This window comes from Schistocerca americana, chromosome 5 (genome assembly GCF_021461395.2).
Source record: "Schistocerca americana isolate TAMUIC-IGC-003095 chromosome 5, iqSchAmer2.1, whole genome shotgun sequence".
Classification (NCBI taxonomy): domain Eukaryota; kingdom Metazoa; phylum Arthropoda; class Insecta; order Orthoptera; family Acrididae; genus Schistocerca; species Schistocerca americana.
The window spans coordinates 250,858,886-250,884,058 of NC_060123.1; the positions used below are offsets into that span (position 1 = coordinate 250,858,886).

The window sequence follows — 25,173 nt, forward strand, 5'->3', positions numbered from 1 at the left end:
GTTAGTACATGGTTCCAGTCTTGTTCCTCATTGAAAGCAGTTGCTGCCTGTGTCCATTTGGACTCTGCAGTCACTGTTTGCTATATCTCCCTCATGACAGGCCACCTACATCTGCTGCCCTAACTGCTCTCCTACAGCAACAGCCCCCCTCCCTTCCTCCTCCTTCAGGATTTTAATGCCCATCACCCTCGGTGGGGCAATGCTTTTTCATCCAATTGGGAGCTTTTCATTGACCAATTTCTTGTGGACCATGATCTGTGCCTAATTAATGATGATTCCCCGACTCATTTTAGTGCTGCATATGGCACTTTCTCTGCCATTGATCTTTTGCTTTCTTTCCGTCCCCTTCTTCCTTCCATACACTGGTTGCCACACGATGACCTTTGTGATAGTGACCACGTCCCATTGATGATCTCATTCCCTTCCCGCCTCCTGATGACAAGGTTATCTCGCTGGGCTTCCCATCATCCTGATTGGCCTCTATATACCTCCCAGGTTTTTTTTTCCACCATCTTTGTCAAGTTCTATTCCAGTCATTTGCGATCTGTCTGATAAAATAATTCACACTGCTGGCGTTGCTGTTCCCTGCTTGACAGGCCCCACTCGTTGTCAGCCATTTCCATGCTGGAGCACGGCCAGTCGCTGTTATCTGTGATTGTCTTCGTGCCTTGCAACATTTTAAGTGGCACCTACCCGCTGCCGGTCTTGTTACCTTTAAACGTCTTGGTGCCAAAGCACAGAGCAAACGGATGTGTTGGAAATGCTTTGTGTCCTCTAAGGTTCTTGTGTCCCCATTGTCATGGGTGTGGGCTACACTCCAGGACTTGCCTTTTCAGGTTGCCCTTGTACAGATCCATCAGTTCTTGCAGAACACCTCGCAACCCATTTTGCGACGGCAACAGCTTCAGCCTCATGTCCAGCTGCCTGATGTCTGGAAACAGTGAGCTGAAGCTTCCTGCTTATGTTTTACCCCTTGTCAGGCGGTATCCTCCAATGAACCTGTTACTGAATAGAAGCTGCTTCTGGCTCTTTCTTCTTCCCACAGTTCAGCTCCTGGCCGTGATTACATCCATAACCAATTGCTTCAACACCTCAGCCCTTCACAATGACAATATCTCATCCAGGTGTTCAACCATATCGCTAGTTTCAATTTGGTGGTCCCAGCTCGTGATTTCCTGTGCCATTACCATCATCTCTTCCCCTGCTCACTGCTCCTATTCTCTTCTTTTTGCAACTTTGGGCCATCTCCCGCCCACTGCCCACCCTTGGTTGGGTCTACCGGTTTTGTTTTGCTTTGCCTTGCCTTGCTTCTCTCTGCCATGACTTTCATCTCCCCTCCTTGTCATCTTCCCCATGTTCTTTCCTGACCACCCTCCCCTTGGTTAGTTCGTCAGCCCCAGATTCAGATGGATCTCTTCCACAGGGTCCAAAAGCTTTGTCGCTCCAATGGTCTTGTGTTGTGTGTTCCAAATGCTCTTATGGGAGTTTCAGGATGCCATTGTTTTTGACACAGATGGCTCTAAATCTGCCAATCATGTGGGACATGGCTTCACGTCTTCTGTTGGCATGAAATACCATATCTTGGTGTGTCACATGTGGGGTGTTTACTGCAGAATTAATAGTCATGTGTCAGCATCTCTGCTTCATTAAACAGTTCTCTTTCACCCAAGTTTTGTTATCTATGGACCCAATGAGTGGCCTTCAGGTATCGCTCGAAGTTTTTCCCTGCCATGCCTGGATCTCTGCCATTCACGACTTTCTTGCTGATCTTGGTGGTGCTACTGCTTGTTTGGTCGATTTCGTTTGGGGTCCTGACCATGTAGGTATACCAGGTAATGAATTTACGGATAGTCTGGTTGGGGTTCAGACCCCTCCAGGGGTGGAGTTATGACTTTACATCAAATCCCTTTTTACTCAATTGCATGCCAGCTGTAGAGAGGCTACTCCCCTGTATTATAAACTTCGCACAGTCAAGGAGACTTCCACTACATGGCGTTCTTCCCTCTGCCTCTCTCTGCAGGAATCTTCCATCCTCGGCCGTCTTCGTATTGGCCGTACTAGGTTGACCTACAGTTTTTTTTGCTCCGCAGTGAGGGCCCCCACCCCCACCCCCACCCCTCCTTCATGGTTGCTGGGCTCCCCTCACAGTGATCAGTGATCCTTGTTTTGCTGGACTGCCCCCACATTGTGGTCCTTCATACTAAATGTCCCCTTCCACCTTCCTTGTCTCAGCTGTTATCGGACAGCATGGTTACGTCTGTCCTTGGTTTTTTTCATGAAAGCGCTTTGTCCTCTCAGGTGTAGGTCCTTGAATTTTCCTCTGGGATTTGAGTCCCTCAGTGTAAGCATTGGTTATGGAGGCCTTGACCTTACCTCCACACCAACCAGATTCTCCTCGACGTTTCCCAACATTTTGTGTGATCTGTTGTGCTGTTTTGTTTCCCCTTTTCTTTTCCTGGTGTTGTCATCTTTTATCATGATAATGGTATATTGTTGGTGTCAGGATGTGGTGGTGGTGGTGGTGGTGGTGGTGGTGGTGGCGGCGCCACATCGTGTATATCGTTTCTAGGGCACCCTTGCTCTCACCGTTTCCACCCACCCCCCTCCTGTTCTTTCTTCTTCCTGCTGCCCTGTCATTCCTTTTTTTTTTGTTTGCATTGTATCCGTTTTTCCTTGACAGGGCTGTGCTGTCTGTGTTGTTCCTCCCTTGATTAGATCATGGCAGCGATAACCTCGCTGTTTGTCCCCCTCCCCTCCCCTCCTCCCTCCCAAATTCAAAACAACCACCAACTAACCATCAAGTACCTCCTCAATTTGCCTCACAAGGGCTAAGTGTACTCTGCTTGCCAACTGCACTCGGCAGACTGGGTGGTATGAAGGAAACCAGCATTACCAATGTGGCAGGGCTATTGGCTTTGCGTGCTATCACGTGGTTTTAATTAAACTGACAGTGTTGATAATGCTGCAGTGTGGTCTGTATTCAAGACAGGTTGCTGAAACATAGTAGGTACATTCATTAATTGGTGCACATGCATTTCCTGATACCAGGTGAAAGTAAGGCACTGTAAGCAGTCAGAATGTGCTGTGGATGCAAGAAAAGGGGAGGAACTATCACACACACGATAATGATGGTTCTGGCATGTTTATTAGGATATGGTCACAAGTTAAAACATGTTCAGTATGGTCTCCTGACTCAGCAACATTTTGCATCTGTAACACGGTATCAACGACAGTTGCTCACAGCATGTCCAGTGTAATCAGAGCTCTATGTCATCACATGCTATCTGTGAGGTTAGGAAAAGTCTAGAGACATTCCTGATAGACACAGCTTTTTAGATATTGGCACAACCAGAGGTCACTTGGATTTATATACTGGGATCTGAAAGGCACACGTCTTGAAATTACGTAGAGATGATGCGGTTGTTAACGCAAGTTTCTCAAAACAAGCAAAATGGGGTGTCATCCCATCTTGCATGAAACTAGTGGTGTGAACACAGTAACATTCCTGCAAAGCATGAATCACGTGCTGCACAAAGATGTGCTTATGACGTGCAGGTGTAACTGTACACTTAACAGACCTGCAAGATGCCATCTCCTCGAAGAAAAACAGACTGTGAAGGAGCTTGTGAATCCACACCACACAGTCACATAAGCCGAGTGCAGTGGATGTGCATGCACAATATTTGGTGGAGTAGAACCTCATATGTGACAGTTCCGGCATCTATAGAGCGATGCAGAGTAAGAAGTGCCTCATCCATCCAAAGAAGGTTCCCCAGCGGCATGTCATCCATTTTCATGTGAACAAATAACTGAAGAGCAAACCCATGGGATTGTAGCCCATCTTGAGGCTTCATTTGACGCATATTCTGAATCTTGTAGGGATACTATTGTAAAATGCACTGGAAAATCTTTTTAACTATTAACCAGGGGAGAGAAAATTTTTGTGCCACTGCTTGAGCACTAGCTACAGAATTGAAGACATGTGCTGCACGGTCCACTATAGCTACAGCAAATTGATCAGAAACTGTCATGGGAATGGGCTGCCTCCCTACCTCTGCTTCATTACCTAATTCACCTGTTTCTTCAAATTTCTTTATCATATTCTTTAGCCTTTTTATTGATGTAGCACATCTTTGCAGTTGTTGCTGCCAGCTATTCCTGCAATGAGGTGCTGTTATTGCTGGCATTCTTTTAATAGAACTTCAGTAGAAAACTTAAACTTTCTTAACCCTTTACACCAACAGTCACTTCACAAAAGAAATAAACATCTGTTACCAAGCGACAAAAAGCATACTGGTGTCAGAACATGAAACATTTCATATACCAACTGCTTAATGTGCCATATTTTCACCTGATGGCAGAAAGTGGAGCTATTATTTTTTCAGCATACTCTTGTGAGTGCACCAGTTAATGACCATACTTAAAATGTTCCAGTGTCGTGCAACATATACAGTCCGTACTGTAGCACTCCGAACACCATCAGTTTAATTACAACCACCAAACACATTTGCTGCATTTTTTATATTTTCATTAATTAAATCCAGTATCTCTTGTGTTATCCAATGATTTATGCTTGTCTTAGTCTTTTTGCCTGTTTGAGCCATTGTGGTCTTCACTATTTTATCCCCCCAAAGGTACGTATTTGTCCTCTGTTGTATTCCGTGTCCCTATTTCAATCAGTTGTTGCCTAATGGTCCCTTTGAAGTTGCCGACAGTCTCTGGTCCTTTCAGTTTATTCAGGTCCCATCTCCTCAATTTACAGCTTTCTGTGATGTCTTCCATTTTAATTTGCATTTCATAACCAGTAAATAATGGTCAGAATCCACATCTGCCTATGGAAATATTCAGCAGTTTAAAATTTCGTTCTGAAATCCCTGTCTTATCATATAATCAATCGGAAACTTTTCAGAGTCGCAAGATCTTTTTTACATAGGCAGTATTTCTGTTGTTCATACACCTGTAATGGTTTCTAATCATGCCTGCTTCTCCAGCTGTCCATTTCTCTTGTAACTGTTTCTGCTTTGCCAATCGACACAGTAGAAGTACAAAACACCTGTACTACCTTCCATTCACCAAAAAGCAGAAGTGTTGCATTGTCAATAGGCATACACAAAAGAAAGAAAACTTGTTAGCACTCAAGATTTATCCTTTGATGAGCTAGAGTAAAACACACACACACACACACACACACACACACACACACACACACACACACACGTGTGCGTGCGTGCGCACATTATTGTCCCTACATGGTGCAGGCTGGACAGCCGATACCATTTAGGGGCGTAAGTGTGTGCTTCTGCTTTTTGGTGAGTGGTCTCTAATCTAAACGTATTTACATTATACAAGAATTGTCGTATGGCATTTGGACTGCTTTTCAAAATATCATCTGCTTTCTCAGCGAGGATAGGTTGAGAAAAGTGGAAAGGAGGGATCCGCCTGTTGTGGGGATGGGGGAGAGAGAACCCATGCATCTTTCGTACCTGAGAAAAGAACTAACAGCTTAAAAAAAATGGATAGTTGTCTACTTTTAGAGTGTCTGTCAGCAGTACTGCAATTTCACCTCCTGAAAGTAAGTAATGACTACGTGTATAGAAATATATCTGGATTTTTTCTTAATTTGATTTACAGTTACAGTTTATTGTGCATTTCAAGTTCGATTAAATGTGAAAAAAAGTGTTAAATATAGACATTCAGTTTTGATTCCTGAGGAACTTTTAGGAGTAGTACACTTCTAAGCATGTGTGTGAGACCAGTAGAAACACTGTTACAGCCAAGTAGAAACATACAGACATTTTAATTTTCCATCTTGATCCCTGAATGTTGTTAATGCCCATAAATAACAATTTAGCCATATGTATGTGAAGTAAAGTATGCAATGACTGTTTCACAAGGTCCTGCAAAAGTGATGCTGGTTGGTGTTTTCATGTTCTGTTGATTTTTCCCTGTACCTTTTCTTGTAAAAACAGTACAGCTATGAAATTTTGATAGTTATGTCAAGATGGGGACTAAAATTACCTCTGTTTTTCTGTTATCTGTGTTACTTTATAATTTAGGTATCACAGTGATATATTTGTTTCTGATATTTTGCATATTTTGACCAGGCTTGCCGAAAAATATGGTCTGCAGTTAGTAGCCAAGGAAAGGTTTGGTGAATTTTACAGCCGGCATAAACCAGAAGGGAAATCATTACTTCAAAAGATGCAAGCCCTTGAGGTAATCAAAAGTGTACAACTACTTCATAAAATGTTCTTATTTAGTACTTTTACAAACTGATAAAATTATTCTTACTGAATGATGCACAGCTTCACCAACTGTGTATAGTGATCAATGCTGGCAGGGTATAGGAAATCCATGCATTCTTTTCAATATGTAGAGAACACGCCTTCAGGTATGAGGAACAACTGAGGACATAAATTAACAAAGTGAAGCGGCTGTTAGAGATTGTAGTAATTAAGCTCTTGTGAAGTATTTGTACGTTGCAAAGCTAAGTACTATGTAAGAAAACCAGCAGGGAAGTTGTACTTCAGTGAAAACAAAACAGATACAGTTTATCTCATGTCACTAGTTTAATATGCAACATTGATCTTTATCTTAGAATCATTGTTATCTTTGTGTATCACAGAAATAACAACATTGCTACTTACAATGCAGCCAACAGGAATCTTCAGTTCTTGAATATATGTAATCATATAATTTACAGAAGGAAAGAGCAGTAAGATACTTTTTTTAATTTATAGATACTTTCAGTGTCTTGCTTTGTCAGATGGGAGCATGTTGAAAAACAGTTGGAGCAGTATACTGTGCCACACTAAACCATAGAGGAGGACATAAAATTGAAATGGAAATCATTTTTCGTATTGTGTTGTTACAAATCTCAATGCAATTGGAACTGATTTTTATTATTAGCAGTAAATACCAATAAGGAGTAAATATTCTGCGAAGTGCGGGTATGAATAACAGTAACATTCATAGGTCTCTGCAAGATGTACAGTAGTCTGTTTTGCTTAGTATTCATACTTCTATCTATTGCTGAATGTAGCTTAGTTTCATTTCTCTGGAAGATAATTCCATAAGATAAAACGTTTTGAAAGTATGGAATAGTTAGCATTTTATCTTAGTCATCACAGTGGGAGAATGCAACGCATGTTGAGCTGAGCTTGTTAATTAGTTTATCTATATGTTGTCTCAAAAGGTTAAGAGATGAGACACTTTTTAAATTCTGAAAAAATTAAAGTCAAAGTTTACAGGTTGTTATCGGTACTGGATAAATGTTTCGCTCTACAACTTGGTTTCTTTTATCACTAAGGTGGTTCAGCTCTTTGCAAAAATGTAACAGTATTCAACCAATGATATTGTTATTTTTGCAACATTTTTGATAAGGTGTTGCACTTACCTCCATTGGCCTCCAAGTAAAGAGTTGAATTGAAAAAGGAAATATTCAGCTCATAAATGTGTTTTAGAAAATTCTTACTGTATTATTAAAATAATAATACAAGAACGGAAAGGCATTGTCACAGCAATATATTGTAAAAAAAATACCTAAAATTTTAGTATATCATAAACAAAAATGTTTATTTTGCTACTTATCAGAAAGTATTTTATTCATGATCACAGTCCGTAAAATAAATTTGACCAAATTATGCATTAAATTTCAGATAACCCTCAAAGTTGCAATATTAATTTCCTTCATTACTTGATGACTGGTTTCGAGCCTAAGTTCATTAACAAATCATCTAGTAAGCTATGCAGTAACATACATTATGACAACCACATGAATTTTCGTTGTAGTTATACTAAAGATATGTGTAACTACAATAAAAATTCATGTGGTTGTCATAATGTATGTTACTGCATAGCTTACTAGCTGATTTGTTAATGAACTTAGGCTCAAAACTAATCATAAAGTAACAAAGTAAATTAATATAGCAACTTCAATGGTTCACTGCAATTTTATTGCATAATTTGGTTAACCAGAATAACTTGCTGATGTCATGCCTTCCAGAATTCTGGAAATTAGTGAAAATAAATTTGATCTGCTTCCTCACAGTCTAGCTTTTCTTCTTCATTACCATCGTCATGCTTTTCTTTCTCTTCTTTTCCTTTTTTCATGTGTCTGCTAAATATTTAAGGTTACTGTAAAATTTATTGTGAATGGTGGGATGCAGTCCATAATCTTTTGAAGATCACTTTATTGTGCTAATTTGGTAGAATTCAAAAGCCAAGGGCCCACAGAAAGTCTTTAAAAAGTAAAGTTTTCTATTCCTGGTACCTTTGATACAAGATACTTGTCTAAAGAGGGACAGCTCTTTGCCAGTGTTCTGGGACAAACACCTCCTTTTGACGTGTTTCTTTGCATTTTCAGTGACAGCAAAATCCTGATCACATTCCATAAACAAATGACGGGGGGCAAGGGGGGGGGGGGGGGGGGGGGGAAACACCATTATCATCTCGCTCAATCTGGGCTTTGGCTACAACATAATATGAAAACCTAATGATTATAATTCTTATTGTGTCCTCCTCAGTATGCAATTTCGTAGCTGCCTTGCCACATGAACATTGTGCCAGTAGAACTTTTTAAATCGGGCACGCAAAAATTGTATGTCCACAACTGTCTGCAATAAAACGCTTGAATACTATAGTTGGAGCGTCTTATATAAATTAAAACATATAACTGCAGTAGCCTCATAATCTCTAAAATGATCAACAACATTAGCTTTTGTCTGCTTTCCTCAGATGAGTCTCCTTTTTAACTTTGAGTGCATAAACATTTTCACTGCCACCCTTTTATCAGGTTTTCCAGTCTGTCAAAAGACGTATGTGTATCAGTGTGAGATGGTTTTTGAACTTGAGGTTAAAATATTTTGCAAATACCTATAAGTTTCCTAATATTTAGATTTGAAGAAAGAAACTTCGTGGTTGGATTCCTTGCTCTGGTATAGTGATCATATACTTAGGGAAACTGTTGATGTGTTCTTTTAGTAAATCAATTCTTTCCTGTGGAACTTGTTGGTTGGCTCTTTCTTCAATCTCTACTCTTTAGGTCAGGCTGTTCCAACCGAGCTCCAGGGAGCCGGAGCACTCCGGAGCGCTAACTGCGACAGCTCGGAGCCCGCGTGGAGGGGGAAAGCGAACTCGCTGCCCCCTGGCCGCATGCAGCTGTAATAATCCGTGCTCAATGACAGCTATGACTAGCCGCGGGAGCTCTGTACCTCTATTGGAGGATACCTTTCTATTCATTGAGAGGGATGGTCGACCGCAGTGTTTTGTATGTCATAAAGTATTTAATTGTGCGAATAGGTACAATATACAGAATTAAATACAGTCAGGTAGAAGGCGTTGCACGCAGAAAACTGGTAGCCAGGCTTAAGAACGACATACCAGTAGACGTATGTTTAAAAACGGATTCGTAATACGGAGCGTATCAAAACATGCAACATAGTTCGTGTTCTGTAATGCGTTTATAATTTACAGGTGAATGAGAGCGGAGAAAACACTACTGAATCTGCAATTTGAGCAAGCTACAGGGTCGCTCACATCACTGCGACGAGTGGCAAACCGTTTTCGGTGGGACCACTCGTAAAATCGTGCATGGTAGCAGTTGCAGAATGTTTGTTTCCAAGGGAGGTGCAGGCAATTGAAGGGGTTTGCCTGTCGAAGCAAACAATGTCTCGTCGAATCCTGGACATGGCGGCGGATTTAGAGACACAGCTCAGGAAAAAGGCGGAGAGCATTGTTGCATTTTCGTTAGCGCTTGACGAAGCACCGACATATCGGACTGTGCTCAGCTTGCAGTCTTTGTGCGTGGTGTCGACTTGGAGCTGCAAGTAACTGAAGAACTCTTGGATGTAGTACCACTCGATTACACCGCAACAGGACGTGACATTTTTGAAGCTGTTTGGGAAGCAGTGGACAATATGAATTTGCCGTTGGATAAGCTCCATTGTGTAGCAACAGACGGTGCACCACAAGTGATCGGGCGTCACCAAGGTTTTGCTTCTCGTTTGAAAAATAAACTCAGGGACGAATTCGGGAAAGACATTTTGACTCTTCATTGTTATATTCACCAAGAGGCACTGTGTGCTGAAACAGTAGAGCTAGGTGGTGTAATGAAAGATGTCGTGAAGTGTGTGAATTTTGTGCGGCGTCAAAGGATTCCTGAAAGATGAGGAAGCGGAGTATGGGGATATATCTTACCACAGTACAGTTCGTTGGCTGAGTCGGGGAAAAGTTCTTGATGTTTTCTTTGCCATTAGTGAGGAAATACCTCTTTTCTCGAAATGAAAGGGGAACAAATGCGTTGTCTGAAAGATATAAAATGGATATCAGACCTGGCGTTGCTAGCTGACATAACTATGCATCTGAATAATTTAAATCTGTCATTGCAGGGCAAAGGGCAGCTAATCGTTGACATGCACGACCAGATCAAAGTGTTCATGGAAAAGTTACGTTTACTTGAGAGGCAGATGAGTAATGGACATCTAACGTTCTTCAATCATCTTGCTTCTTTAAAACTACCTGAAGGTACTACTTTCGGCGATTACCAAGCAAACTTAAAGCAGCTCATCACGTTGTTTGAAACACGATTCCGAGACCTCACTAGTTTGGAAATGGAACTTAAGGTGTTCAGCACTCCTTTTTCAGTTTCCATCGTTGTCATCGTCACTTCAATTGGAGATTATTGACTTGCAAAATTCAACTTTGTTGAAAGAGAGGTACTACAACACTTTGTATTAGTCATGATGGTAGTGTTCATTACAGAAAAAAACATTTCCCAAACTTCACAACAATGCCGCTCGGATCATGTGCATGTTTGGATCTACGTTTTGATGTGAGCAGCTTTTCTGAGCAATGAAAACTGTTATAAAGTAAGGAACGATCGCTTCTTCAGGATGCAACAATGGAGGCCATCCTCCACATTAACGCTGCAAACACTTTGACGCCTGATATTTCCGATCTTGCAATGAAAAGAAAATTTCAGCTATAGAGGCCCAATAAATTTAGTATGCAATTTCTTGTAAAACATTTGTTTCTTATTTATTTCCTGAAGATCGTATTTCCTGGTGTAGCACGTCACCACGTCTTAGCAGCTAAGAGTGTGAGGTTGTCCATCTTGTAATACGCAGCTGGCACATCAAAATGCTTGCCTTGCCGCCTGCCTCAGCCAGCCGTGCCACGTGCCGGCGTGCCGGCCCACTTGACTGGTCACAGCGAGCGACACGGCTCCCTGGAGCAGGGAGCGCTCTGTGGCTCACAACGGAGCCCACGAGCTGGAACAGCCTGCTTTAGGTGAAACACTGGTTATGTCTTTGACTTTTTTTCAATAAAACATTGTCAATTCTCTTGTTAGGTTCATCCAAAGTTAAGCAAAACAATTCTTTTCAAACTCTTGCACTACATAGGCTGGACTCTGAACTTAATTTTCTGTCTTTTACTTTGTCTCCTTTTTTAATGCTCTTTGGGTCTTTCAGAGTGACTGAAGAATATATAAAAGAAGTTTGTAAATTATGATTGTCCAATTTTCGGTAATCACCAGAAATCTCTTGCTGGTTCATTTGAGGTACTTTTATGGTGCACATGAATCTACATTCACGGAGATGACTGTTCACTGTTTTGGCTGCATGAAACTTTCCTTTCCGGGCAGTATGCTCTTTCTAAAGTTTCTATTTACTTGTGCTTTTCTTCCTTCCACAAGTGTTTTCTTTTGAACTTTTCCCTGGAGTCTCTTGTCCTGGAAAAGTGATCTATTTTGGATTTGGAAGAATAAGTATAGTCTGACACTGACGTTGTCTCATTGATTATCTCTTCACCCTCAATAAAACAAACCAGATAGGTTAAGGTCACTCTTGTTACATTAACAGTCACTATTACATTAGGTCCTAATAGCTAGTTTGGTACTTTAGACTACTAGTTCTTATTGTCATCCAAAACAGTTGGAGCTGCCAACCAAAACCCAATTGTCTTTGTTTACTTCTTTATTCATTCAATACCTCATCACCAGGTACATGTGCTTTATCATTGTAAATGTCTGGATATAACAAAAATCTTAAGTAAAATTGCAAATTTTTGTATTTATTAAATTACATTAAATTTGTATGTCCACCTAAAAAGACCATTATCACTTACAATCAAAGTACAGGTAACATTTACTGAAAAAATTATTCATTACTTCCATTTTAACTTCTTATTACTCATCCCAATACCTTTTTTTTTCTAAAATACAGCAACAAAAATGCTTTGTGTTCCCTTCTGTGTTCATTTGTAGTTCAGTGAGCTATACAGACATAAACTTTTTTTAAAGTGAATACCACAACATTGACGAAATATCACTGCAACACTTCATGAAACAAGTGTTTTGTTTGAAGCCAATGGAATTAAATGGTGCGCATATCCCTGTTTGCTTCCAAATGAAGCTTTGCACCTGTTGGCTTCCAAGGATATCATGCATCTCCCTCCCCAACACATCACCTTGCTGCCATTAGGTATCAGCACCTGTCAAGCTCTCACTTATATTCCTTGGCCACAACATGTTTATGTACTTTAACTATAGTTTCTGTGCCTAACTCACATTTTTCAAAAAGTGCGCTTATCCCGCGTTGGCCACTCAGTACCTCAAATGTTACAGATGGTGTTTTATTTAGTGAATCACCGTTAATCTTTCTTTTCTGAAATCGGGAGGTAATCTTTATTTGAAATGAAATGACAGCAGTTTCACCAAAAGATTTAAGGGGTGTACTGTCCAAATTGAAAGTAACATTTATTTCTTGAAAATTGCATAATATGAGTCTTTAAGATTAAAACTTTCTTTACTGAGAGTAGTGTATGAGGGTTTCCCAGAAAGAAATGCACCGAATTATTATTTTTTCCGCCCCTCAACCAAAAACAATCCTACAAATGCAGAACATTACGTACTTATTATTTGAAGTCTCCTTAGTGAGCACCCAAAGTTTCCATCACTTCAATCATATAGCGTATCTGCAGGACAGTTTCAAAATGGTGTCTGTAGGTGATGTACATTACAAGCAACGTGCAGTCATTGAATTTCTCACTGCAGAGAACAGCCCTAATCTAGCCCCCTTGGACTTTCACTTATTTTTGGGCCATTAAAGGATGCCATTTGTGGAAGACATTTTGAGGATGATGAGGTGGTGATTCACACAGTGAAGTACTGGCTCCACCACCAGGACAAGGATTGACACAGGCAGGACATACATGCCCTTGTTTTGCGCTGGAGGAAGGCCGTAGAACGGGGTGGAGATTATGTAGAAAAATAGGGTGTGTAGATAAAACACCATTATTTCGTATGTGTAATTCTCATTACGTTCAACAAAGAATTGTTGAAGGAAAAAATGCAGTGCATTACTTTCTGGGCAGCCCTCATAAAAATGAGCACCAGATTAATAGCTTCGTCAGCAGCAAACCCTACAGATTTTCAACAATCGATGTGTTGTTGTTGTTGTTGTTGTGGTCTTCAGTCCTGTGACTGGTTTGATGCAGCTCTCCATGCTACTCTATCCTGTGCAAGCTTCTTCATCTCCCAGTACCTACTGCAACCTACATCCTTCCGAATCTGCTTAGTGTATTCATCTCTTGGTCTCCCTCTACGATTTTTACCCTCAACACTGCCCTCCAATGCTAAATTTGTGATCCCTTGATGCCTCAAAACATGTCCTACCAACCGATCCCTTCTTCTAGTCAAGTTGTGCCACAAACTTCTCTTCTCCCCAAACCTATTCAAAACCTCCTCATTAGTTACGTGATCTACCCACCTTATCTTCAGCATTCTTCTGTAACACCACATTTCGAAAGCTTCTATTCTCTTCTTGTCCAAACTAGTTATCGTCCATGTTTCACTTCCATACATGGCTACACTCCATACAAATACTTTCAGAAACGAGTTCCTGACACTTAAATCTATACTCGATCTTAACAAATTTCTCTTCTTGAGAAACGCTTTCCTTGCCATTGCCAGTCTACATTTTATATCCTCTCTACTTCGACCATCATCGGTTATTTTACTCCCTAAATAGCAAAACTCCTTTACTACTTTAAGTGTCTCATTTCCTAATCTAATTCCCTCAGTATCACCCGACTTAATTTGACTACATTCCATTATCCTCGTTTTGCTTTTGTTGATGTTCATCTTATATCCTCCTTTCAAGACACTGTCCATTCCGTTCAACTGCTCTTCCAAGTCCTTTGCTGTCTCTGAGAGAATTACATTCTCATCGGCGAACCTCAAAGTTTTTACTTCTTCTCCATGAATTTTAATACCTACTCCGAATTTTTCTTTTGTTTCCTTTACTGCTTGCTCAATATACAGATTGAATAACATCGGGGAGAGGCTACAACCTTGTCTCACTCCTTTCCCAACCACTGCTTCCCTTTCATGCCCCTTGACTGTTATAACTGCCATCTGGTTTCTGTACAAATTGTAAATAGCCTTTCACTCCTTGTATTTTACCCCTGCCACCTTCAGAATTTGAAAGAGAGTATTCGAGTCAACATTGTCAAAAGCTTTCTCTAAGTCTACAAATGCTAGAAACGTAGGTTTGCCTTTTCTTAATCTTTCTTCTAAGATAAGTCGTAAGGTCAGTATTGCCTCACGTGTTCCAACATTTCTATGGAATCCAAACTGATCTTCCCCGAGGTCGGCTTCTACCAGTTTTTCCATTCGTCTGTAAAGAATTAGCGTCAGTATTTTGCAGCTGTGACTTATTAAACTGATAGTTAATTTTCACATCTGTCAACACCTGCTTTCTTTGGGATTGGAATTATTATATTCTTCTTGAAGTCTGAGGGTATTTCGCCTGTCTCATACATCGTGCTCACCAGATGGTAGAGTTTTGTCATGACTGGCTCTCCCGAGGCCATCAGTAGTTCTAATGGAATGTTGTCTACTCCTGGGGCCTTGTTTCGACTCGGGTCTTTCAGTGCTCTGTCAAACTCTTCACGCAGTATCTTATCTACCATTTCGTCTTCATCTACATCCTCTTCCATTTCCATAATATTGTCCTCAAGTACATCGCCCTTGTATAAGCCCTCTATATACTCCTTCCACCTTTCTGCCTTCCCTTCTTTGCTTAGAACTGGGTTGCCATCTGAGCTCTTGATATTCATACAAGTGGTTCTCTTTTCTCCAAAGGTCTCTTTAATTTTCATGTAGGCAGTATCTATCTTACCCCTAGTGAGATAGGCCTCTACATCCTTACATTTGTCCTCTAGCCATCCCTGCTTAGCCATTTTGTACTTCCTGTCGATCTCATTTTTGAGACGTTTGTATTCCTTTTTGCCTGCTTCATTTACTTCATTTTTATATTTTCTCCTTTCATCAATTAAATTCAATATTTCTTCTGTTACCCAAGGATTTCTATTAGCCCTCGTCTTTTTACCTACTTGATCGTCTGCTGCCTTCACTACTTCATCCCTCAGAGCTACCCATTCTTCTTCTACTGTATTTCTTTCCCCCATTCCTGTCAATTGTTCCCTTATGCTCTCCCTGAAACTCTCTACAACCTCTGGTTCTTTCAGTTTATCCAGGTCCCATCTCCTTAAATTCCCACCTTTTTGCAGTTTCTTCAGTTTCAATCTACAGTTCATAACCAATAGATTGTGGTCAGAATCCACATCTGCCCCAGGAAATGTCTTACAATTTAAAACCTGGTTCCTAAATCTCTACCATTATATAATCTATCTGATACCTTTTAGTATCTCCAGGATTCTTCCAGGTATACAACCTTCTTTTATGATTCTTGAACCAAGTGTTAGCTATGATTAAGTTATCCTCGGTGCAAAATTCTACAAGGCGGCTTCCTCTTTCATTCCTTCCCCCAATCCATATTCACCTACTATGTTTCCTTGTCTCCCTTTTCCTACTCTCGAATTCCAGTCACCCATGACTATTAAATTTTCGTCTCCCTTCACTACCTGAATAATTTCTTTTATCTCGTCATACATTACATCTATTTCTTCATCATCTGCAGAGCTAGTTGGCATATAAACTTGTACTACTGTAGTAGGCATGGGCTTTGTGTCTAACTTGGCCACAATAATGCGTTCACTATGCTGTTTGTAGTAGCTAACCCGCACTCCTATTTTTTTATTCATTATTAAAGCTACTCCTGCATTACCCCTATTTGATTTTGTATTTATAACCCTGTATTCACCTGCCACCGAACTTCACTAATTCCCACTATATCTAACTTTAACCTATCCATTTCCCTTTTTAAATTTTCTAACCTACCTGCCCGATTAAGGGATCTGACATTCCACGCTCCGATCCGTAGAATGCCAGTTTTCTTTCTCCTGATAACGACGTCCTCCTGAGTAGTCCCCGCCCGGAGATCCGAATGGGGGACTATTTTACCTCCGGAATATTTTACCCAAGAGGACGCCATCATCATTTAATCATATAGTAGAGCTGCATGTCCTCGGGAAAAATTACGGCTGTAGTTTCCCCTTGCTTTCAGCCGTTCGCAGTACCAGCACAGCAAGGTCGTTTTGGTTAGTGTTACAAGGCCAGATCAGTCAATCATCCAGACTGTTGCCCCTGTAACTCCTGAAAAGGCTGCTGCCCCTCTTCAGGAACCACATGTTTGTCTGGCCTCTCAACAGATACCCCTCCGTTGTGGTTGCACCTACGGTACGGCCATCTGTATCGCTGAGGCACGCAAGCCTCCCCACCACCGGCAAGGTCCATGGTTCATGGTTCCATTGAAAATTAATTTATATAGGTTATGAATATAAGTAGACCAACTACAGGATCTTGTGGTACTCAGTATTTATGCCCCGCCATTTGACTTTATTTTTATTCCTGTAGTGTAACTTATCAGTGTGATGCGTAACTTAAAGCGTGTCTAAGGAAACTGTGCTATCCATTGGTATAATGAATGAAAACCCCTGCCTAGATCGCTTCCTTTTAATAATAATAATAATAATAATAATAATAACCCCTTTTAGTGTGATTAGTTGGTTCAGGGCAGAACTAATGAAGCCTCGGACAAGTGCTGTCATGGTCGGGGGTGACGCTTGAACCCTATGCCCATCCACAATGGTAACGACACTGCTAGCCACACGGAAAATGATTTAAATCCAAATAGAGGTGTTTTGCAGGATATTTTTCCTGCAACCACTCTAGAAGAAAAACAGAGACAGAGGATGAGATGGTCAGATGAAGTTAACCGACACCTCATGTTCTGTTATTACCAAGCAACAAACTTAAGAACCAACACAACTGGATACAGATCACAAGTATACACAACATTTATTACCAGATACCCAGAATTAAGCTTTTAACAGAACAACGACTAGCTGATCAGATCCGTTTAATAATAAAAAATAACAGGACACCCCAGTCAGAATTAGAAAACATCAAACAACAAGTACAACAAATACTGGAACAAAATAATGTGCAATCAGAAGAAGAAGAAGAAAATACAGTAATGGACTCAAACATCCTAGAGCAAACAAACAAAGAACAACACGCATCAATTAAACAATCGGAGGAAAACGAAATCTTAAGACAGCCACCAGAACAAGCACAAATAGAACACGAAGTGACACACGTTAGATATAGAAGAAAAATTTCAGCTGACATACCGTATTTACTCGAATCTAAGTCGCACTTTTTTCCGGTTTTTGTAATCCAAAAAACCGCCTGCGGCTTAGAATCGAGTGCAAAGCAAGCGGAAGTTCTGAAACATGTTGGTAGGTGCCGCCACAACTAACATCTGCCGTCGAATATATGTAGCGCTACACAGGCATCCTTTGTAGGCACAAAGATAAATACTGGCGCCAAAACCTCTGCGTCAGTAAATAAAATTAAAAAAAAAATAAATTGGAAGACGAGCTTTTTTTCTCCGCCCGAGTTTCGACCACTGCATTTTCATACATTATCCAACGAAGTAAATACAAATTCCGTATTGTTCATCTTCGAATGTAGCAGAATTTCAATGTACTACGAAAATCCGACTGGCAAGACTGGGATTTTTGTCAATATGGCCAACTCTACGTTCTGAATTTTTTCCTACCTGTGAGAAGAGATGGTTGCTAATAGGAACCTGATGAAATGTGAATCACATGCAGTATTCTCTTCGCCATAAGAATAATATGAATATAAACATTTTGCCATGTATTCTTTCGTGTTTGCTTCTATCTCATTTAAATCCTGTCTGCCTAATAAACTACGAAACTAGAGTGAGACAACTGCAAACGCGGAAGAATATACGTACCGTGTCATGTTTATATTCGTATTACTCTAATGCCTAATAGTGATACAGTCAGAAATGAAGCACTGCAACTGACTAGATTTTTAAATCTAAGATGACTAATTTCTGTGCAGAATTTGATGTACTGAAGAAGCGGCCGCAAAGATTTTCAAACGGGGAAAAATTTTCGCCAAACTCTCGTTCAGAACATGTTCTATCATACACAGTCTATTATTTGGTTCTTGTTGATCATTATCAAAGAAAGCAGCAGTGTAAGTAACAACAAATAGCAGTCTCTTGCCATTGTTTCGCTAATGAGACGATTCCTCTCTTTTTTTTTAATTGTAGGCGGCGGTAGCGCGCACAAAAGCAAGCCATGCTGCGAGCAGCGACAGGCCGTAAACACGCACTATCAGAATGCGACAAACAATGCGTGACACAGTATAGTAATGCATTTTCGGCTTAGTGACTGACGTAAACACCTATAACATAGAAAACGGCACTTATCAGATCAAAGCAAAATAAGCAATCGATTCAAACCAGACGAAGACGTGAAAAAGGAAGGGTATCCGTATAAATACGGACGGAGCACCTGACGCATAGCAATGGCTACCTGGTAAAGCTTAACTGCTAAGCTTACAACGCAAACCAAACTACTGTAGCTGTATCGTCATTCATTCTACCTAAATTGTGTCTAATATTACAATGGGCCAACTTTGTTTCGATTTGAAGGTTCGGCCTAAAACTTTTCATTCCCCTTGAATTTCGAGGCTCAAATTTCAGGTGCGGCTTAGATTTGGGATTTTTTTTTTTTTTCCTTTATTTCGAGGCTCATTTTTCAGGTGCGGCTTAGATTCTAGTGCGGCTTAGATTCGAGTAAATACGGTTTATAGAATACAAAGACACAAATACAGACATTAGACCATTCTTGTATAGACCACCAAATAACCCACAAGTTGAAACAACAATGACAACTATCAACACAATCATACACAACAAAGTAAATGAAAATACAACTATGGAAGAGTTACAACTACTGGTTTATATAGGAGCACTCACTACACTAAATATACACACTAGGCAGAGATAAGAACCAACCAACACACAGAAGAAACCCACAAAACCAGCATGGCAACACAGGCTACAAATCAGAATAGAAAAACTGAGAAGAGACATCGGACAGCTAACACAATTTATAAGAAATGAAATATCAGACAAAAACGAAAAAGGTTAGGTAAAATCTCACAACAAGAAGCAATAGAGCAATTAGATGAAAAGAAGCAGAAATTACAAGCATTGGCCAAACGACTTAGAAGATACAAAAAAAGTGAAAATAGAAAGAAACAAAACCAAACATTAAACACAAACCAAAAGAAATTTTACCAGACAATAGATAACACACACATTAAAATAGACAATCTACCAAACATAACAGACATGGAACACTTCTGGAGCAACATATGGTCAAACCCGGTACAACATAACAGACATGCACGGTGGATACAAGCAGAAACAGACACATACAAGATGATACCACAAATGCCTGAAGTGATAATTTTGCAACATTAAGTCACCCGAGCAATTAATTCTATGCACAGCTGGAAAGCCCCTAGAAAAGATAAAATAGCAAATTCCTGGCTAAAGAAGTTCACCTCAACACATTCACATCTAACTAAATTATTTAACAGTTACATCGCAGACCCATACACAGTCTCCGATACACTTACACAAGGAATAACTTATCTGAAACCTAAAGATCAAGCAGACACAGCAAACCCAGCAAAATATCGCCCCATAACATGCATACCAACAATATACAAAATATTAACTTCAGTCATTACACAGAAATTAATGACACATACAACACAGAACAAAATTATAAATCAAGAACAAATAGGCCGCTGCAAAGGAGCACAAGGATGTAAAGAGCAACTGATAATAGATGCAGAGGTGACATATCAAGCTAAAACCAAACAAAGGTCACTACACTATGCATACATTGATTACCAAAAAGCTTTTGATAGTGTACCCCACTCATGGTTACTACAAATATTGGAAATATACAAAGTAGATCCTAAATTGATACAGTTCCTAAACATAGTAATGAAAAATTGGAAAACCACACTTAATATCCAAGCAAATTCAAATAATATCATATCACAGCCAATACAGATTAAGTGTGGAATATACCAAGGAGACTCATTAAGTCCTTTCTGGTTCTGCCTTGCTCTGAACCCACTATCCAACATGCTAAATAATACAAATTATGGATATAATATTACTGGAAGATACCAACACAAAATCACACATTTACTATACATGGATGATCTAAAACTACTGGCAGCAACAAATCAACTCCTCAACCAGTTACTAAAGATAACAGAAGTATTCAGCAATGATATAAATATGGCTTTTGGAACAGACAAATGTAAGAAGAATAGCATAGTCAAGGGAAAACACACTAAACAAGATTATTACATATTGGATAACCACAGTGACTGCGTAGAAGTGATGGAAAAAACAGACGCCTATAAATATCTAGGATACAGACAAAAAACAGGAATAGATAATACAAATATTAAAGAAGAACTAAAAGAAAAATATAGACAAAGACTAACAAAAATACTGAAAACAGAATTGACAGCAAGAAACAAGACAAAAGCTATAAATACTTATGCTATACCAATATTGACCTATTCATTTGGAGTACTGAAATGGAGTAACACAGAACTAGAAGCACTCAGTACACTTACACGACCACAATGCTACAAATATAGAATACATCACATACATTCAGCAACAGAAAGATTCACATTAAGCAGAAAGGAAGGAGGAAGGGGATTTATCGACATAAAAAACCTACATTATGGACAGGTCGAAAATTTAAGAAAATTCTTTATAGAACAAGCAGATACTAGCAAAATACACAAAGCAATCACTCATATAAATACATCGGCTACACCATTACAATTTCATAACTACTTCTACAACCCTTTAGCTCACATAACATCAACAAATGTGAAGAAAGTAAATTGGAAAAAGAAAACACTACATGGCAAGCACCCTTATCACCTAACACAGCCACACATCGATCAAGACGCATCCAACACACGGCTAAGAAAAGGCAATATATACAATGAGACGGAAGGATTCGTGATTGCAATACAGGATCAAACAATAAACAGATATTACTGCAAGCATATTATTAAAGATCCCAATACCACAACAGATAAATGCAGACTTTGCAAACAACAAATAGAAACAGTAGATCACATCACAAGCGGATATACAATACTAGCAAATACAGAATACACCAGAAGACACGACAGTGTAGCAAAAATAATACATCAACAGCTTGCCTTACAACATAAACTTATAAAACAACACGTTCTCACATACAAGTATGCACCACAAAATGTACTGGAGAATGATGAATACAAATTATACTGGAACAGAACCATTATAACAGATAAAACACCACCACATAACAAACCTGACATCATACTCACCAATAAAAAGACGAAATTAACACAACTAATTGAAATACCCATACCCAATACAACAAATATACAGAAGAAAACAGGAGAAAAAATTGAAAAATAAATCCAACTGGCTGAGGAAGTCAAGGACATGTGGCATCAGGATAAAGTTGACATTATACCAATTGTACTATCAATTATAGGAGTCATACCACACAATATCCACCAGTACATCAACGCAATACAGCTACATCCAAACATATATATACACACACACACACACACACACACACACACACACACACACACACACACACACACACAACGTATCTCTGTCTACGTAGATCAACCCATTACATGCAGTCTCCCATCCTTCATCAAAGACACCAACCACTTCCTCGAACGCCTGGAATCCTTACCCAATCTGTTACCCCCGGAAACCATCCTTGTAACCATTGATGCCACTTCCTTATACACAAATATTCCGCACGTCCAGGGCCTCGCTGCGATGGAGCATTTCCTTTCACGCCGATCACCTGCCACCCTACCTAAAACCTCTTTCCTCATTACTTTAGCCAGCTTCATCCTGACCCACAACTTCTTCACTTTTGAAGGCCAGACATACCAACAATTAAAGGGAACAGCCATGGGTACCAGGATGGCCCCCTCGTACGCCAACCTATTCATGGGTTGCTTAGAGGAAGCCTTCTTGGTTACCCAGGTCTGCCAACCCAAAGTTTGGTACAGATTTATTGATGACATCTTCATGATCTGGACTCACAGTGAAGAAGAACTCCAGAATTTCCTCTCCAACCTCAACTCCTTTGGTTCCATCAGATTCACCTGGTCCTACTCCAAATCCCATGCCACTTTCCTTGACGTTGACCTCCACCTGTCCAATGGCCAACTTCACACGTCCGTCCACATCAAACCCACCAACAAGCAACAGTACCTCCATTATGACAGCTGCCACCCATTCCACATCAAACGGTCCCTTCCCTACAGCCTAGGTCTTCATGGCAAACGAATCTGCTCCAGTCCGGAATCCCTGAACCATTACACCAACAATCTGACAACAGCTTTCGCATCCCGCAACTACCCTCCCGACCTGGTACAGAAGCAAATAACCAGAGCCACTTCCTCATCCCCTCAAACCCAGAATCCCCCACAGAAGAACCACAAAAGTGCCCCACTTGTGACAGGATACTTTCTGGGACTGGACTAGACTCTGAATGTGGCTCTCCAGCAGGGATACGACTTCCTCAAATCCTGCCCTGAAATGAGATCCATCCTTCATGAAATCCTCCCCACTCCGCCAAGACTGTCTTTCCGCCGTCCACCTAACCTTCTTAACCTGTTAGTTCATCCCTATGAAATCCCCAAACCACCTTCCCTACCCTCTGGCTCCTATCCTTGTAACCGCCCCCGATGCAAAACCTGTCCCATGCACACTCCCACCACCACCTACTCCAGTCCTGTAACCCGGAAGGTGTACACGATCAAAGGCAGAGCCACGTGTGAAAGCACCCACGTGATTTACCAACTGACCTGCCTACACTGTGATGCATTCTATGTGGGAATGACCAGCAACAAACTGTCCATTCGCATGAATGGACACAGGCAGACAGTGTTTGTTGGTAATGAGGATCACCCTGTGGCTAAACATGCCTTGGTGCACAGCCAGCACATCTTGGCACAGTGTTACACCGTCCGGGTTATCTGGATACTTCCCACCAACACCAACCTATCCGAACTCCGGAGATGGGAACTTGCCCTTCAGTATATCCTCTCTTCTCGTTATCCGCCAGGCCTCAATCTCCGCTAATTTCAAGTTGCCGCCACTGATACCTCACCTGTCTTTCAACAACTTCTTTGCCTCTACACTTCCGCCTCGACTGACATCTCTGCCCAAACTCTTTGTCTTTAAATATGTCTGCTTGTGTCTGTATGTGTGGATGGATATGTGTGTGTGTGCGAGTGTATACCTGTCCTTTTTTCCCCCTAAGGTAAGTCTTTCCGCTCCCGGGATTGGAATGACTCCTTACCCTCTCCCTTAAAACCCATATCCTTTTGTCTTTCCTTCTCCTTCCCTCTTTCCTGACGAGGCAACCATTGGTTGCGAAAGCTAGAATTTTGTGTGTATGTTTGTGTTTGTTTGTGTGTCTATCGACCTGCCAGCGCTTTTGTTTGGTAAGTTTCATCATCTTTCTTTTTAGATATATTTTTCCCACGTGGAATGTTTCCCTCTATTATATTCATATATATATACACACACACACACACACACACACACACACACACACACACACACACAACTACAGAAATCTGTAATTATTGCTACATGTTCAATTACTCGAAAGTTCCTAAATGCAATGTAACATATACCGTACAGTTAAAGGGAAGTGACGCTTGATCAAGGTCCACGTCACTTTCCATTTTTAACCAGACATAACGTCTGAGAAAGGAAAGATTATTATTATTATTATTATTATTATTATTCCAACCTAATACATTTCAGTAAAAGATAAAAGTAAAAATATAAATTTAGTAACCAACCGCCCATCGGGGGCTCAGCATTAATTGGCTGATTATGGGCTTGGCGAGCCCAGGGTTCCTGAACTGGGGACTGGTAATCACTGCCAGTCTTCTGTCACTATAAGCTCTGAGCATGCTTCAGTGGCTGCCATGCGGCGGTGGAATGTTGTGCCACAGGGAATGGATCATGAGGATGATAAAAACCTCCATAAAAAAAAACTTCTCAATCTTAAGGTGTGCTGCGCGCCAAGATGCCTGGCTGTTGAGGTGGAATAGTCATTCGCGGGCAGCCTCTGTGGAACCTGCCGCACCTCAGTTATATAAGGCTTACCTAGGCATGCGGGGCTCGTGTCTCGATGGACTTTCATTTCCCTAGCTGCTTGTGGTACTGGTATGGAACCTTTGAAATTCTCTCTGCCTTCTCCCATTGGAAAAGGTGGATTGCTGGTAGGTAAAAACACCCAATCAAACAAGGGGGTTTGTGTTGCCAGTCCTCCTGATTCTGGACTTACTCAGAGTGGTAGGATTTATAGTAACAGAACACATACTGCTGCCCAGAATGCGTTTTTCATCTTCAGGCAGAAAGAGGGTAGTTCTGAAAAGATTTTGCCTTTCTCCTTTCTATATCCAAAAGGGCTTAGAGAGAATCCGTGGTTCTTTAAAGTTGGTGAAACACTTGTGAAGTGGTGCATCATTAGTGGAAACTTCTAATTCCCAGTAAGCAGTTAACCTCCAAAAAGCAAAATGTCTTAGAGAATAAGCAATAGAGACAGAACTGCACAATGTGTTGAACTACAGGAAATGTGTTTCTTTGACATTCCCAAAGAAGAATTGAAAAATGAGTGTGCCCAAGAATGCATTTTTGATGTACAAAATATAATGAAAAGGGTGTATGGCGATCTAGTGAAATTGGACCCTCTTATACTTGCATTCAATAGCATGAAACTTCCAGA

At 40.5% G+C, this 25,173-nt stretch overlaps 1 protein-coding gene across 1 annotated transcript in view; it reads left to right on the forward strand.

Moving 5' to 3' along the window:
- Window positions 1-25,173, forward strand: part of LOC124615977 (mRNA cap guanine-N7 methyltransferase) — a 126,643-nt gene that overhangs the window by 43,638 nt on the left and 57,832 nt on the right. Inside the window, exon 6 of the mRNA XM_047144180.1 lies at window positions 6,105-6,216. Coding sequence (XP_047000136.1) covers window positions 6,105-6,216 — 112 coding nt within the window. The remainder of the gene's footprint in view (window positions 1-6,104; window positions 6,217-25,173) is intronic.